Source organism: Sphaeramia orbicularis, chromosome 24, assembly GCF_902148855.1.
Source record: "Sphaeramia orbicularis chromosome 24, fSphaOr1.1, whole genome shotgun sequence".
Taxonomy (NCBI): domain Eukaryota; kingdom Metazoa; phylum Chordata; class Actinopteri; order Kurtiformes; family Apogonidae; genus Sphaeramia; species Sphaeramia orbicularis.
The window spans coordinates 35,536,576-35,549,667 of NC_043979.1; the positions used below are offsets into that span (position 1 = coordinate 35,536,576).

The window sequence follows — 13,092 nt, forward strand, 5'->3', positions numbered from 1 at the left end:
AATGCTGACGGTGTGCGTGTCTGGGAGCGTTTATATGCGCCAGTTTGTGTGTGTTGTTGCTCTGTGCCTGACAGCTGCAGCCCGGCGGTGCATGGTGAATAACAGGTCAGTGCTAATCTCATTAGGGCTAATCAGATGTATATGATATGTAGAACCGGTGGAGTTCCACTGTACACAAACAGCCGCAGTGCACATTCATCACTGAACTGGAGGTACATGGCTGTGAGGGGTGAGGGGTGGTGGGGTGAGTATGACTTATATTTTGGGGACATAAATTTGTTTACACTGTCACAAATGGGAGCTTACTGTAACTGCCTTAAGGGGACAAAATGCAGCATTGCAAATCTCAAATCTCAGCGTCAAAATTTGTTTTGAGGTTAGGTTGAGGTTAGAGTTATTTTATTCGGGGGGGGGGGCGGGGGGGACTCAGCTATGGAACAGTTATATTCAGTGGTGTACTCCAGGGTATATGGCAGTGGTTTCCAACCTTTTTTAGCTCGTGACCTCATTTTAACATCACAAATTTCTGACGACCCCAGACATTCAAAACTGAGAGGTTTTTTTTTTTTTTTTTTGCTACAATTTATTTGTTTTTGATCATGTAATAGTTTGCTATACTATGTTGCAAATAAACATTAATTTTAGATGACATTTAGTCTATATAATGTACATTATTATGGACAGAGGCAGAAAAGCCAGGTGAGAATTTGATTGTCCTTGGTCAGGATATGTACAGTCAGTCCAGCTTGGATTTACAAGGCTGACAATTAATACTGAACAAACAATAACTCAAACTATGAATTATAAAAGAGCTGCAGCATCTGAAACCAACCACAATGAACATTTGAAAGATAAACAGTACCACAGTGCTTCAGTTTCAGCTTCAGAGTTTTTCATGTCTTTTATGTACTAGCGGCATTGTACCCGTGGTGCCATTGTATGATTGCATGAGAGGCTAAAATGGCCCAGCATACCTCATAACATTTGAATAGGGACTTAAAATTTTGCCTAGTAGATAGTTAGATAATGTTTCTATTCATTTGGCGAGTTTGGCGGCAATCGGGCCTGTGACGGCTGAGGAAAATCCGTACAAACGCCCTCCTGTGCTGCAACATCAGTCAGACAGATATCGGACGGACACAGAACGTGCATTATATAGTAGGATTGTGATTGTCTCTCTCAATTCACCATATATTTTTATTAGCACGTTTTTTGTTTTTTTTATCTATCAATTACTAGAAATTTCAGGCGACCCCATTTGAATTCCAGATGACTCCACGTGGGGTCCCGACCCCAACGTTGAAAAATGCTGGTATAGGGCGTATACCTACTTATTTTTCAGTCATCATCGCATATACCCACTTCTAAATCCCCCTGATGCGCACCATTCAGTAGTGTCTGAGTCAAATTGGCCATTTTTTCCCCTAGGATGGTGAAGCCATGACCCGCCCTACTCTGCCTCTAATTGGCTAGTACTCACTGCCTTCACTGATTAGATAGGGTTAACTTTAGGCATGAGGAGTGATGAACCAATCAGAGGCAGAGTAGGGCGGGTCATGCCGAGGAAAACTAAATAACTAGCTAACTAGCGCCGGCCACCTCTGGAACCTGACTGGACACTTCAGGTGTCAGTGCCATCCCAGTTGATTGACAGGTCACTGCACGTCTTGTTGAAAGATGCGCGATTATTGAAAATGCGAACGAGAAAGGCAGACTAAACTTATTTCAAGTGAGTGGCACGTATCAAGAGAACCTACTGCTCCTGATCAAGTCGTGATAATTTTATAATACTGAGCAAATACTACTAACAGATTTTTGGGGAAACTAAATAGAATAGTCTGGCATGTCAGTAGTCGCTTTTCCATCGGACATCTGTGCAAAACTTTACCGATATTTACTAAATGTTGAAAAAACAGAAGTGCGTAATGTCAGCTTTTCCATTAAATCACAAATGCGATGATTTGTTTATTTATTATCACGAAATGACATGAGAAGTCATTCCATAAACATGGCAATGAACGTGAATATGGTGTTGACTTAAATTTATTTATTTACTTACAGATATATTCATTATTATTATATATTACCCCTCTATCTCATACTAAATTAAAAAATGATTGGGTTTCCTGGTGTGTCCACACATAGCACAACATGTTTTTTCTTCTTCTTCGCTTGTTGTAGCGCCCATCAACATCGTTTTTTTTTATTCACCTGACTCTAGTTGCGAAAAAAAGGTCTTTCCATTGCAGTTTTGCGTGATATACCATTTGCACTACGCCCAGAAAACCACCTCTTACCAGCGCAAAAACTCGAGACTTTTGGCGAAATTGTCGTTTTTCCATTAGGTAAATTTTTATGCGCAAGTTATATTTGCGCAATTTGAGGGTCAGTGGAAAAGCGACTACTGCTGCTTTTCTGGACTTCTTTAAAAAAAAAAAAAAAGGAAAAATTTGAGAGTATACCCACTTCTTCAGGGACCACTACACCACTGGTTATATTCAAATCACATCTCAGTCTACCTCGCTTACTTTAAGTTTAGGCTTAGGACATATCTGATTCAACAAATGTAAATATTTCTCTCACATACACACTCTCCCACCCTTATACACACTTACACATACTCTTATTATTTTGTCCTCTGTTTATATTTTTGTTGTACTTTGTATATTATTGTTGTGTTCCTATTGTCTTTCTTGAAGCTAATGTTGTAATGAGGTGAGATTAATTTTATAAGCCCCACGGGGTTTTCTAATCTCACCTGCACAATTAATAATAATAATAATAATAATAATAATAATAATAATAATAATAATAATACATTACACTTGTATAGTGCTTTTTTGGACACTCAAAGACGCCTATTGGTTTCTTAGTTTCTTTGTTTGTCCTAATGTTTGATTTGTTGTTATGCAAAAATAAATAAATAAAGCAATAAATAAATGATTAGGCTTAAGACATATCTGATTCAACAAATTTAAATATTTCTCACACACACACATTCTCCCACCCTTACACACACTTACACATACTCTTATTCTTTTATTCTCTGTTTATATTTTTGTTGTACTTTGTATGTTATTGTTGTGTTCCTATTGTCTTTCTTCAAGCTAATGCTGTAATTAACAAGGTGAGATTAATTTTATAAGCCCCACGGGGGTTTTCTAATCTCACCTGCACAATTAATAATAATAATATTAATGATAATAATGATAATAATAATAATAATAATAATAATGCATTACACTTGTATAGCGCTTTTTTGGACACTCAAAGACGCTAATTAGTTTCTTTGTTTGTCCTAATGTTTGTTTGGTTTTTTTTGTTGCGCAAAAACAAATAAATAAAATAAATTAATAAATAAATGCTTAGGCTTAGGAATGTGGAGTTTGTGGTTGAGGTTCGAGTAAATCCTTAAAAATTAATGTAAGTCAGTGTCTCCCAAAGTGATTGAAACATGGAGGTGTGTTTATGTGTGTGTTTAGAGAAATGGGAAGAAGATGACTGACTAGAAGGTGAGAAGAAAAAGAGAGATGTCGTTTTTCAGGGTGCTACATTATCAGAGGAATTATGCACAGGTGGAGAGCTGGTGTGAATACTGATGCAGTGAAAAAGGAATACATTTGTGCACACACACACACACACACATAGACAAACATAGATAAACACAGAGTGGAGTTTGCAGTTCACTTGTTTTAAATGAGAAAGCTGCATGCAACTATGATAAATGAGGTATGCCGCTGGGAACTTTGCGAGTTCAGGTTTGTCACTGTGTGTGTGTGTATGTGTATGTGTATATGTGTGTGTTTTTGAGTGTATTTTTCACACATGCTGCTAATTGGTTCATGCACGTATTTTAACATTTGTATGTTTCTCACGTATCATTCTTTGGAGAGACAGAGAAAAGGCAAAAGGTAAAATAAGATGTCAGGTGTTGGGAAGGAGAATGTTTGGTGTGAATTGTAGAGAAAGGTATCTGAGGAGGTGATTGTGATTGTTGATGTTGGTGTTTGAAAGAGGGAAACAGAAAAACAGGGAAGGGTAAGGAAGACAAGGCAACAGAGGTTTTAGGCGTCTTGTCCCCTCTCTGTTTGAGTGTCCCAGGGGTTTGAGATTGGTTTCACTTAAAGCACTTAAAACACCTCACAGGACCCATGCCCGGCTCTGAAATAAAATATCTAGATCGTTCTTGGATTGTTTTTAAATTGAATGCAATCTGCCAAAGCTGTGAGCCATCATTTCACGTTTTTTTTTCCTCCTTGATCTCATCCCTCTTGCTCTTGATGCCAGCCTCTTTGTGTTCCCATCACAAAGGGATTTCAGGAATTGTTCTCCTCCAAAGGCAAGTAGGAAAAGATTTTACGTTATAAATCATTTGAGCCAGGGAATATTTGATATATGGCGGCAATCAAAAGTTAAAAGACGGAGGAAGTATTTCAAGAAATGGTTGTTAAGTCGGGGGGAGAAGCTAATAGAATGACATAAATCATTCAAACAAAGAGGCTGATGGGCCATTTAGGAGGACGTTAAAAGCTCAGGTTGTACACAGACGATTCTGTTTGTTCAGTAAAACGTCTAACAAACTAGTGAACGGATGTGTTTTGCTTTTGCTCCGTTCAAACTCTTAACCCATAAAGACCCAAACAGCTACTGGCAACCAAAACTATCTACTGATGTAAAATGTTGAATAACTTCAGAACCACTAAACCTATCAATACAAGTAAATAACTGGCGTAAAATGCAGTTTCTTAATCGGCTGTTTATCAAGTATCCACAAGATGGCATGACAATGTCGTAAATAAATTGATTTTGAAAAATTCTTTCAATCTAAGTCAAAAAATGGGAATTAATGCCAGAAATTTAATCCATAAAGATCCAAATATACACCAGTGACCCAAAGCATCTACTGATCTAAAATGTTTAATAACCTTAGAGCCACTAAACCCATCAATACATGTAAATAATTGGCGTAAAATGCAGTTTCTTAATCGGCTGTTTATTAAGTATCCACAAGATGGCGTGTCAGTGTTGTAAATAAATTAATTTTGGGAAAAAAAATGGGAATTAATGCCAGAAATTTAATCCATAAAGACCCAAATATAGACCAGTGACCCAAAGCATCTACTGATCTAAAATGTTTAATAACCTTAGAGCCACTAAACCTATCAATACATGTAAATAATTAGTGTAAAATGTAGTTTCTTAATCGGCTGTTTATCAAGTATCCACAAGGTGGCGTGACAGTGTCGTACATGAATTACTTTTGTGAAACTCTTTAAATATAAGTCAAAAAATGGGAATTAATGCCAGAAATTTAACCCATAAAGACCCACATATACACCAGTGACCCATAGCATCTACTGATCTAAAATGTTTAATAACCTTAGAGCCACTAAACCTATCAGTACATGTAAATAATTAGTGTAAAATGCAGTTTGACGTTTTCATAGTCATCAAATTTGACCCATTGAGAGGCTCCGTAGTTAACGTGAAAACACCGTCATCTTCTACAACATTGATTCACCAGTAAAACCAATAGAGTTTGATAAATAACAGTGGTTATAGACACTTGTTTTTACATTCAGATGTTGATATCTTTGCTGAAAAAGTCACTTTTTCTTCAGTTTTCTCTGTTTCTGATATACAGGGTGTCCCATAAGTCTCCATACATAGGAAAAATAAACGTTTCTTGACATAAACCATTTTTATTTATATAATATGCTCTATATGACTGCCATTTTGTCGGGAACACATTTCAATGCGTGTCCTCCACTGCTGAAGAACTATAAAGAAGAAATATAAAGAAATACATGTTAGAACCATATGTATTATGTCTCCTATGTATGGAGACTTATGGGACACCCTGTAGTAACACTCAACTTTAATCTGAGCTTTTATGAACATCCACATAATTAGCTTTTCTTTTTTTTTTTTTTAACCTGTCTTGTCCAGCATCATAACAGCAGAATGGTAGTCTGGCTGCCTTTTTGTGCTGAACAAATTTGCTTTGCCAAGGGAAACTTCATAAATCATATGAGGCTCCCCTTGATATTCTGCGGTCTTTATTTTGAGTTTTGTTGAACCACATTTTCATAGAACAGGAGGAAGGAGAAGAAAGGTGGAGAAGAGAAGGAAAGAGTGAAGGGGGGAGAAAAAGGAAGAAGATGGTGAAGACCCTCACAAGAGAATATGAACAATACCAACAATAACAACCATGGTGATAATTATAATGGTAATAATAACTAGAACCAGAACTGAGTAAACTGGGCAGAAAAATAAATACCGAAAAATACATGATTTTCATGGAAAAAAACACTAAACACCAAAGATCATATTATAATAATTGTTGATAAATCACTTAAGAAAGGTTAAATAGAGACAAAATTTCATTGGGAAGTGACATAAAAGTAGTAGTGAGTCTTTATGGGTTAATACTTTTATTGCTGTCACACTGATATATAAATTATTAGTGCAAGACTTTAAGAAAAAACTGTTAATTCTAATGAAACTAACTAAACTAACAAAGGAAACTGGAGATGGAAAAATATTTTCTGTACCTTTGCAATAAATTAAAAAAAAAATGTAATTACTAACATCTCAGAAATTTTTCAGCTAATAGAATGACATGTTTTTATGAAATACAGATTAATAATGATGCCTAAGTAAAAACATTTTTAGATGGAGGAAGAAGAAGAAGTCAGGCTGGTAAAAGAAAGTCAGAAAAAGTATTCAAACGAAAGGTTACACTGAATCGTGTTGAGGTCGAAACTAAACTCAAACTTCATTCAGAAAAGATTTATTGAAGAAATTAATTTAGAATTTATGTACGTTCTTTGTGACTGAAATGCAGCGGACTGAAACCGAAAGTTAATATTAACACGTTCTTATTGAAAAATCTCTGAATAAAAAGCTCATAAGAGAATAAGACTTAATGCCTGTCTCTCAGATTAGCTGGATACACAATAATTACATAATTGGATGTGATGAACTTTCCCTTGTCTGGTGAGAAAAGTCAAGATGATAGTGTTTAAATATCGACTGCGTGTAGAAGTCCTCCTCACTATTCAAGAAACAGATTAGTGAAATGACAGTCTTTTCTAATTAGCACTTGCCGCCAATGCCACACATACACCGCAAAAAAAACACACACACACATGCACACACTGCCTCCACTGTGGGAGCACATATGACATCAGTTGTCTGTTCCTCAGGGGATGGAGTGGGGATAAAAGACTCCAGAGATGGGTTTGCCATCCTCTGATCTGCTGGTGCATTGGACATCAACAGAAAACTGGGAGCTAAGCAAAAAAACGCTGCCCACCGCTGGACTCATGAGTGCCCCTGTTTCTCTTTATCTTGAATTCACTTGTTTTTTTTGCTGTTGGATGCAGGATTTCTTGCTTTAAAGTACCTGCCAGTTTGAATAAGGGCTGATAAATAGTATATGTACTTTCCCTTCATGTTCCTTTACTCGTGGTATAGCATTCAAGCCCCTCTACGCCTATAGAGTCAACATAGCGAAATGATGCAGGGAGAACTAAGCAGCAGCTCAGTGGTCTCCTGCTGTGTTCCTAGCTGTACTCAAACCCAACTCATTCTCTCTGACAGCTAACGTAGCTGCAAAGACCCTATACATGCTTTGCAGTCTCTGAGTAATTTCTCATACTCACTCACAGGTTGGTCATCCAGGACTTGTCAAATAAGATCAGCACAGTTTATTTTCGTCTCTGCGGGACCATGGAAAGAGGATCTGAGCTCAGCTGTAATGTGGTGACCAGAGTAAGTGTAGAGTGTCTCAAACCAGGCAGACAGGCAGCATGAAATGAATTCATATGTGCCAGGAAAGGGGGGGTAAAGATGAATGAATCTTTAAATTAAAGTGTGAGAATTTTCAGCTCCAGCTTTCACTCCCTTTGAAGACGTATTCCTGGGGTTTTAAGTGTCATATGTGCTTTTCACTGAAATTTACCAACTGTGCTTTGTGCCATGGATGCATGTTACACCATGTCTGCAAGTTAGACTTGTCCTGTTTGCGCTAGTGCCTGTTTTGCGTCGGCTCTCTGGGGAACAGGCACACCCATCACGAGCTATTAGTCTTCACAGTGACACGCCAGCCTTCCACTGAACGGCTCTCCCTAGTGAAAGCCTTTTCTTTTCCCCAACGCAGTGTTCGGGTATTTTTATTAACAGGCTGAGACACTGTGTCATTTGTGTAGGACAGTTACTCCTAATTTATGTTCTCTTGTCCTGACTAAAGACTAAAGTCACCCAAGACTTCACACAGTTTTTTATGTTCCCGTGCAGGTAGACAGAAAAGAAAGGTCATGTGAACAGATGTATCGGCAGGTGTCATAAAGATGTCTAATATTTTTATCTTCCTTTTCGCAGACGGATGCGGCGTTGATGTACGACGCCGTGCACGTGGTGGCGGTGGCGGTGCAGCAGTCACAGCAGATCACTGTCAGCTCTCTGCAGTGTAATCGCCACAAGCCGTGGCGCTTCGGTGGGCGTTTCATCAGTCTCATCAAAGAGGTACAAGGCCATTATTCCTATCACTGTGTACTCTGACCTGACCTCTGACCTTCTGACTGATACTATTATGCTGTTACTTTGTTTTATATTGATCAGTACAATCACATATAGTCGCATTAGTAAGTGGTTTTTGCAAATAACTTTAAGTCAAGTATAAACATCTATTAGCACGTGGGGTCGCCTGAAATTTCTAGTAATTGATAAAAAAAAACAACTTACTAATAAAAATATAGGGTGAGTTGAGAGACAATCACAATACATAAAAGACATGACAAGCTGTGAAGCTGAAACTGAAGCACTGTGGTTCTGTTTATCTGTCAAATGTTCATTGTGGTCGGTTTCAGATGCTGCAGCTCTTTCATAATTCATAGTTTGAGTTTTTGTTTGTTCAGTATTAATTATCAGCCTTGGAAATCCAAGCTGGACTGACTGTACATATCCTGACCAAGGAAAATCAAATTCTCACTTTGTGCAGTAATCTACACCTGGCTTTTCTGCCTCCGTCCAGAATAATATACATTATATAGACTAAATGTCGTCAAAAATTAACATTTATTTGATACGTAGTATAGCAAACTATTACGTGATCATAAACAAATTAATTTTAGCAAAAAAAAAAAAAAGTCTTCATTTTGAATGCCTGGGGTCACCAGAAATTTTTGATGTTAAAATGGGGTCATGATGTCAGGTCCGGCATTGAAATGTGGTTCAACGAAACTCAAAATAAAGATAGCAGAATATCAAGGGGAGCTTCATATGCTTTATGAAGTTTCCCTTGGCAAAGCAAATTTGTTCAGCACCAAAAGGCAGCCAGACCACCATTGTGCTGTTATGATGCTGGACAAGGCAAGTTAAAGTAAGTAAGTAAATAAATAAAATAAATAAAAATGGGGTCATGAGCCAAAAAAAAGGTTGAGAACCACTGTATTAACATCTTTTTCTCATGTAACATCATTATGAACATCTCAAAAAAAGTCAACTATTCATAAAACACAAAAAAACAGCATGATATTATACTGTAATCAAATAATTGCATTATCCATAATAGCTCCATGCTTTTTGTGATGTTAATTCCCTCTTTCCACTCTCCTTTCTTGCATATCTCACCCAGTGTTTATATCAAAGCCTCCGTGTGTCTCCTTAACTGTAGTCAGGGTCAGCCATTTGCTTTGTTCTACAAAGCTTTTTCAGTCTCTGGATGGTATCATTGCAGGTAATTTTCAGAATGAGCCATTGTAGTAGCTGGCGCTTCCTCCCCCTCCTGTGTCTGCTATCGTTCCACATGCCCGTCTGTTCCTCCAATGGCTTTGAAGTGAAACTTCAAGCACAATGAACCACATGCATAATGAACTCTTACCTGTCAAACCTGCTTCTATTCTTGCTGCTTTATTGTTTCTTGTTATGTTGTTGCGATAGACAGTGAGGGGAGAGCCAGACAGAATTCATAATTGGAAAAGAAAAAGTTTGGTGGTTAGTGGCGGGATTGATATTGTAAGGAAACAGGATATGTCACAGTTAATGGAGTGATGGCTGAAACCTTAGAGCAGGGGTTCCCAACCTTTTTTGGCTTGTGACCCTATTTTGACGTCACAAATTTCTGGCGACCCCAGACATTTTTTTTGCTAAAATTAATTTGTTTTTGATCATGTAATAGTTTGCTATACGATGTTGCAAATAAATGTTAATTTTAGACAACATTTAGTCTATATAATGTATATTATTATGGGTGGAGGCAGAAAAGCCAGGTGTAGATTACTGCACAAAGTGAGAATTTTATTTGTCTTGGTCAGGATATGTACAGTCAGTCCATTTACAAGTATTTACAAGGCTGACAATTAATACTAAACAAACAAGAACTCAAACTATGAATTATGAAAGATCTGCAGCATCTGAAACTGACCACAATGAACATTTGAAAAATAAACAGTACCACAGTGCTTCAGTTTCAGCTTCACAGTTTGTCATGTCTTTTATGTATTGTGTTTGTCTTTCTCAACTCACCACATATTTTTTATAATTAAGTTTTTTTATTTTTATTTTTATCAATTACTAGAAATTTCAGGTGAACTCAAGGCTGAAAAACACTGCCTTAGAGCAGGGGTCCAAATGCCCGCCAAAGGTTCCAATCCAGCCCATGGGATGAATTTGCAAAGTGCAAAAATTACAGTCAGGGCTGTCGAACTAATTTTAGTTCAGGTTCCACATACAGACCAATATGATCTACAGTAAAATAATAGCATAATAACCTACAAGAAATAATGACTCCATATTTTCTTCTTGGTTTGATGTGAAAAAAATATTACATTATGTCTATAAATAATGACAACTTCAAATTTTTCTTTGTTTTAGTGCAAAAAATAACATGAAATTATGAAAATATTTACATTTACAAACTATCCTGTAACAATAAAATGTGAATAACCTGAACAAATATAAACTACGTGAAATGTCTAAAGAAAATTAAGCACAATTTTAACAATTTTCTGCCTGTTACTAAGTGTTTAGTGTCTTTGTAGATCCGATCCATAATGCACATGTAGAAATGATAAGTTGAGGCTTAATATTGTTAAAATTACACTTATTTTTCTTAAGAAATTTCATTTTTTTTCAGGTTATTTACATCTTTTTTTGTTTGAATAGTTTATAAAAGTAATTATTTTCATAATTTAATGGGGGTTTTTGCATTAAAAGACAAAAATTTGGAGTTGTCATTGTCTATAGGTTATTATGTTATTATTTTACTGGTCCGGCCCACTTGAGATCACATCGGGCTGAATGTGGCCCCTGAAAGAAAATGAGTTGTAGACCCCTGCCCTAGAGTGTTGTGGACTTTGGTTTATTCGGCTTTATGTGTGGATACTACTCCCTCTCTCCCGTCTGTCTGCAGGCTCACTGGGATGGTTTGACGGGGCGTGTTCTCTTCAACAAGACAAATGGTCTGAGAACAGATTTCGATTTGGATGTCATCAGTTTGAAGGAGGAGGGGCTGGAAAAGGTGCGCTAATCATGTCATTATTACCGTAAACCTGGCTTTAACTAGAAGCTATTTTGGATTCTGAGTCAGCTGACGTGTGTTCAACAAGACGAGGTGATATAAACTTGATACTGAATTGTTTCAACAGATTGGAACATGGGATCCTCCCAGCGGTCTGAATATGACAGATACTCACAAAAGCAAGCAATCCAACATCACCGACTCTCTGGCTAACAAATCCCTGCGTGTATCCACCATTCTGGTAAGACACAAAATGAAAACACAAACACGACTCATACACACACAGTCAGCAAATACACACAGGAAGAAAATGCATGAAAAAAAAAAAAAAACAAGTAAATCTGCCAAAAATTCTGTACAGGAGGAGCCATATGTGATGTTCAAGAAGTCAGACAAGCCTCTCTACGGGAACGACCGCTTTGAGGGTTACTGTATCGACCTGCTGAGGGAGCTCTCTGGGATCCTGGGTTTCCGCTACGAGGTGCGATTAGTGGAGGACGGCAAATACGGCGCCCTGGATGAGAGCAGTGGGCAGTGGAACGGCATGGTGCGCGAGCTCATGGACCATGTGAGTCAACATAGGAAAACACAGAAAAACTACACGGTAACCTCATATCCAGTTTGGGGAATTTCACAGTAGAGCCTGACCGATATGGGATGTTTGGGGCCGATACCGATATTGGAGGCTAAAAAAAGCTGATATCCAATATATCGGCCGATAACCGATATATTGGCCGATATATGAAATAAGAACACTGATCTACACAGGATATACAGGGTGGGGAAGCAAAATTTACAATGAACATTTAGTTGTTTTTTCTCAGCAGACACTACGTCAATTGTTTTGAAACCAAACATATATTGATGTCATAATCATACCTAACACTATTATCCATACCTTTTCAGAAACTTTTGCCCATATGAGTAATCAGAAAAGCAAACGTCAAACAGTGTGTGATTTGCTGAATGCACTCGTCACACCGAAGGAGATTTCAAAAATAGTTGGAGTGTCCATAAAGACTGTTTATAATGGAAAGAAGAGAATGACTATGAGCAAAACTATTACGAGAAAGTCTGGAAGATACTATTAAAGAAGAATGGGAGAAGTTGTCACCCCAATATTTGAGGAACACTTGCGCAAGTTTCAGGAAGCGTGTGAAGGCAGTTATTGAGAAAGAAGGAGGACACATAGAATAAAAACATTTTCTATTATGTAAATTTTCTTGTGGCAAATAAATTCTCATGACTTTCAATAAACTAATTGGTCATACACTGTCTTTCAATCCCTGCCTCAAAATATTGTAAATTTTGCTTCCCCACCCTGTAATAATCTTGTATTAGATAATTGTGGACAGTTGTATTAACAGTTGCATAAATCTTTGTTTATCTCACAAATATAATTTACACAACTTTCAAATGCAAACTATGCGATCACAAAAATAATTAGAGCAAAAAATATGACTTACCACACAATTCTGTTTTCACTCACAAATGTTGATGTGTCTGCCTCAGGGCACTACAACTTCTTATGTGGACTAAGGACTAAACTGAGCATGTGCAGAGTGAAT

The 13,092-nt window shown here is 37.3% G+C and overlaps 1 protein-coding gene across 1 annotated transcript in view; it reads left to right on the forward strand.

Annotated features, from left to right (window-relative positions):
- The window catches only part of LOC115415221 (glutamate receptor ionotropic, kainate 2-like), a 114,558-nt gene that overhangs the window by 66,735 nt on the left and 34,731 nt on the right, over positions 1 to 13,092 (forward strand). The window contains exons 7-10 of the mRNA XM_030128728.1: positions 8,386 to 8,529; positions 11,417 to 11,524; positions 11,652 to 11,765; positions 11,886 to 12,092. Coding sequence (XP_029984588.1) covers positions 8,386 to 8,529; positions 11,417 to 11,524; positions 11,652 to 11,765; positions 11,886 to 12,092 — 573 coding nt within the window. The remainder of the gene's footprint in view (positions 1 to 8,385; positions 8,530 to 11,416; positions 11,525 to 11,651; positions 11,766 to 11,885; positions 12,093 to 13,092) is intronic.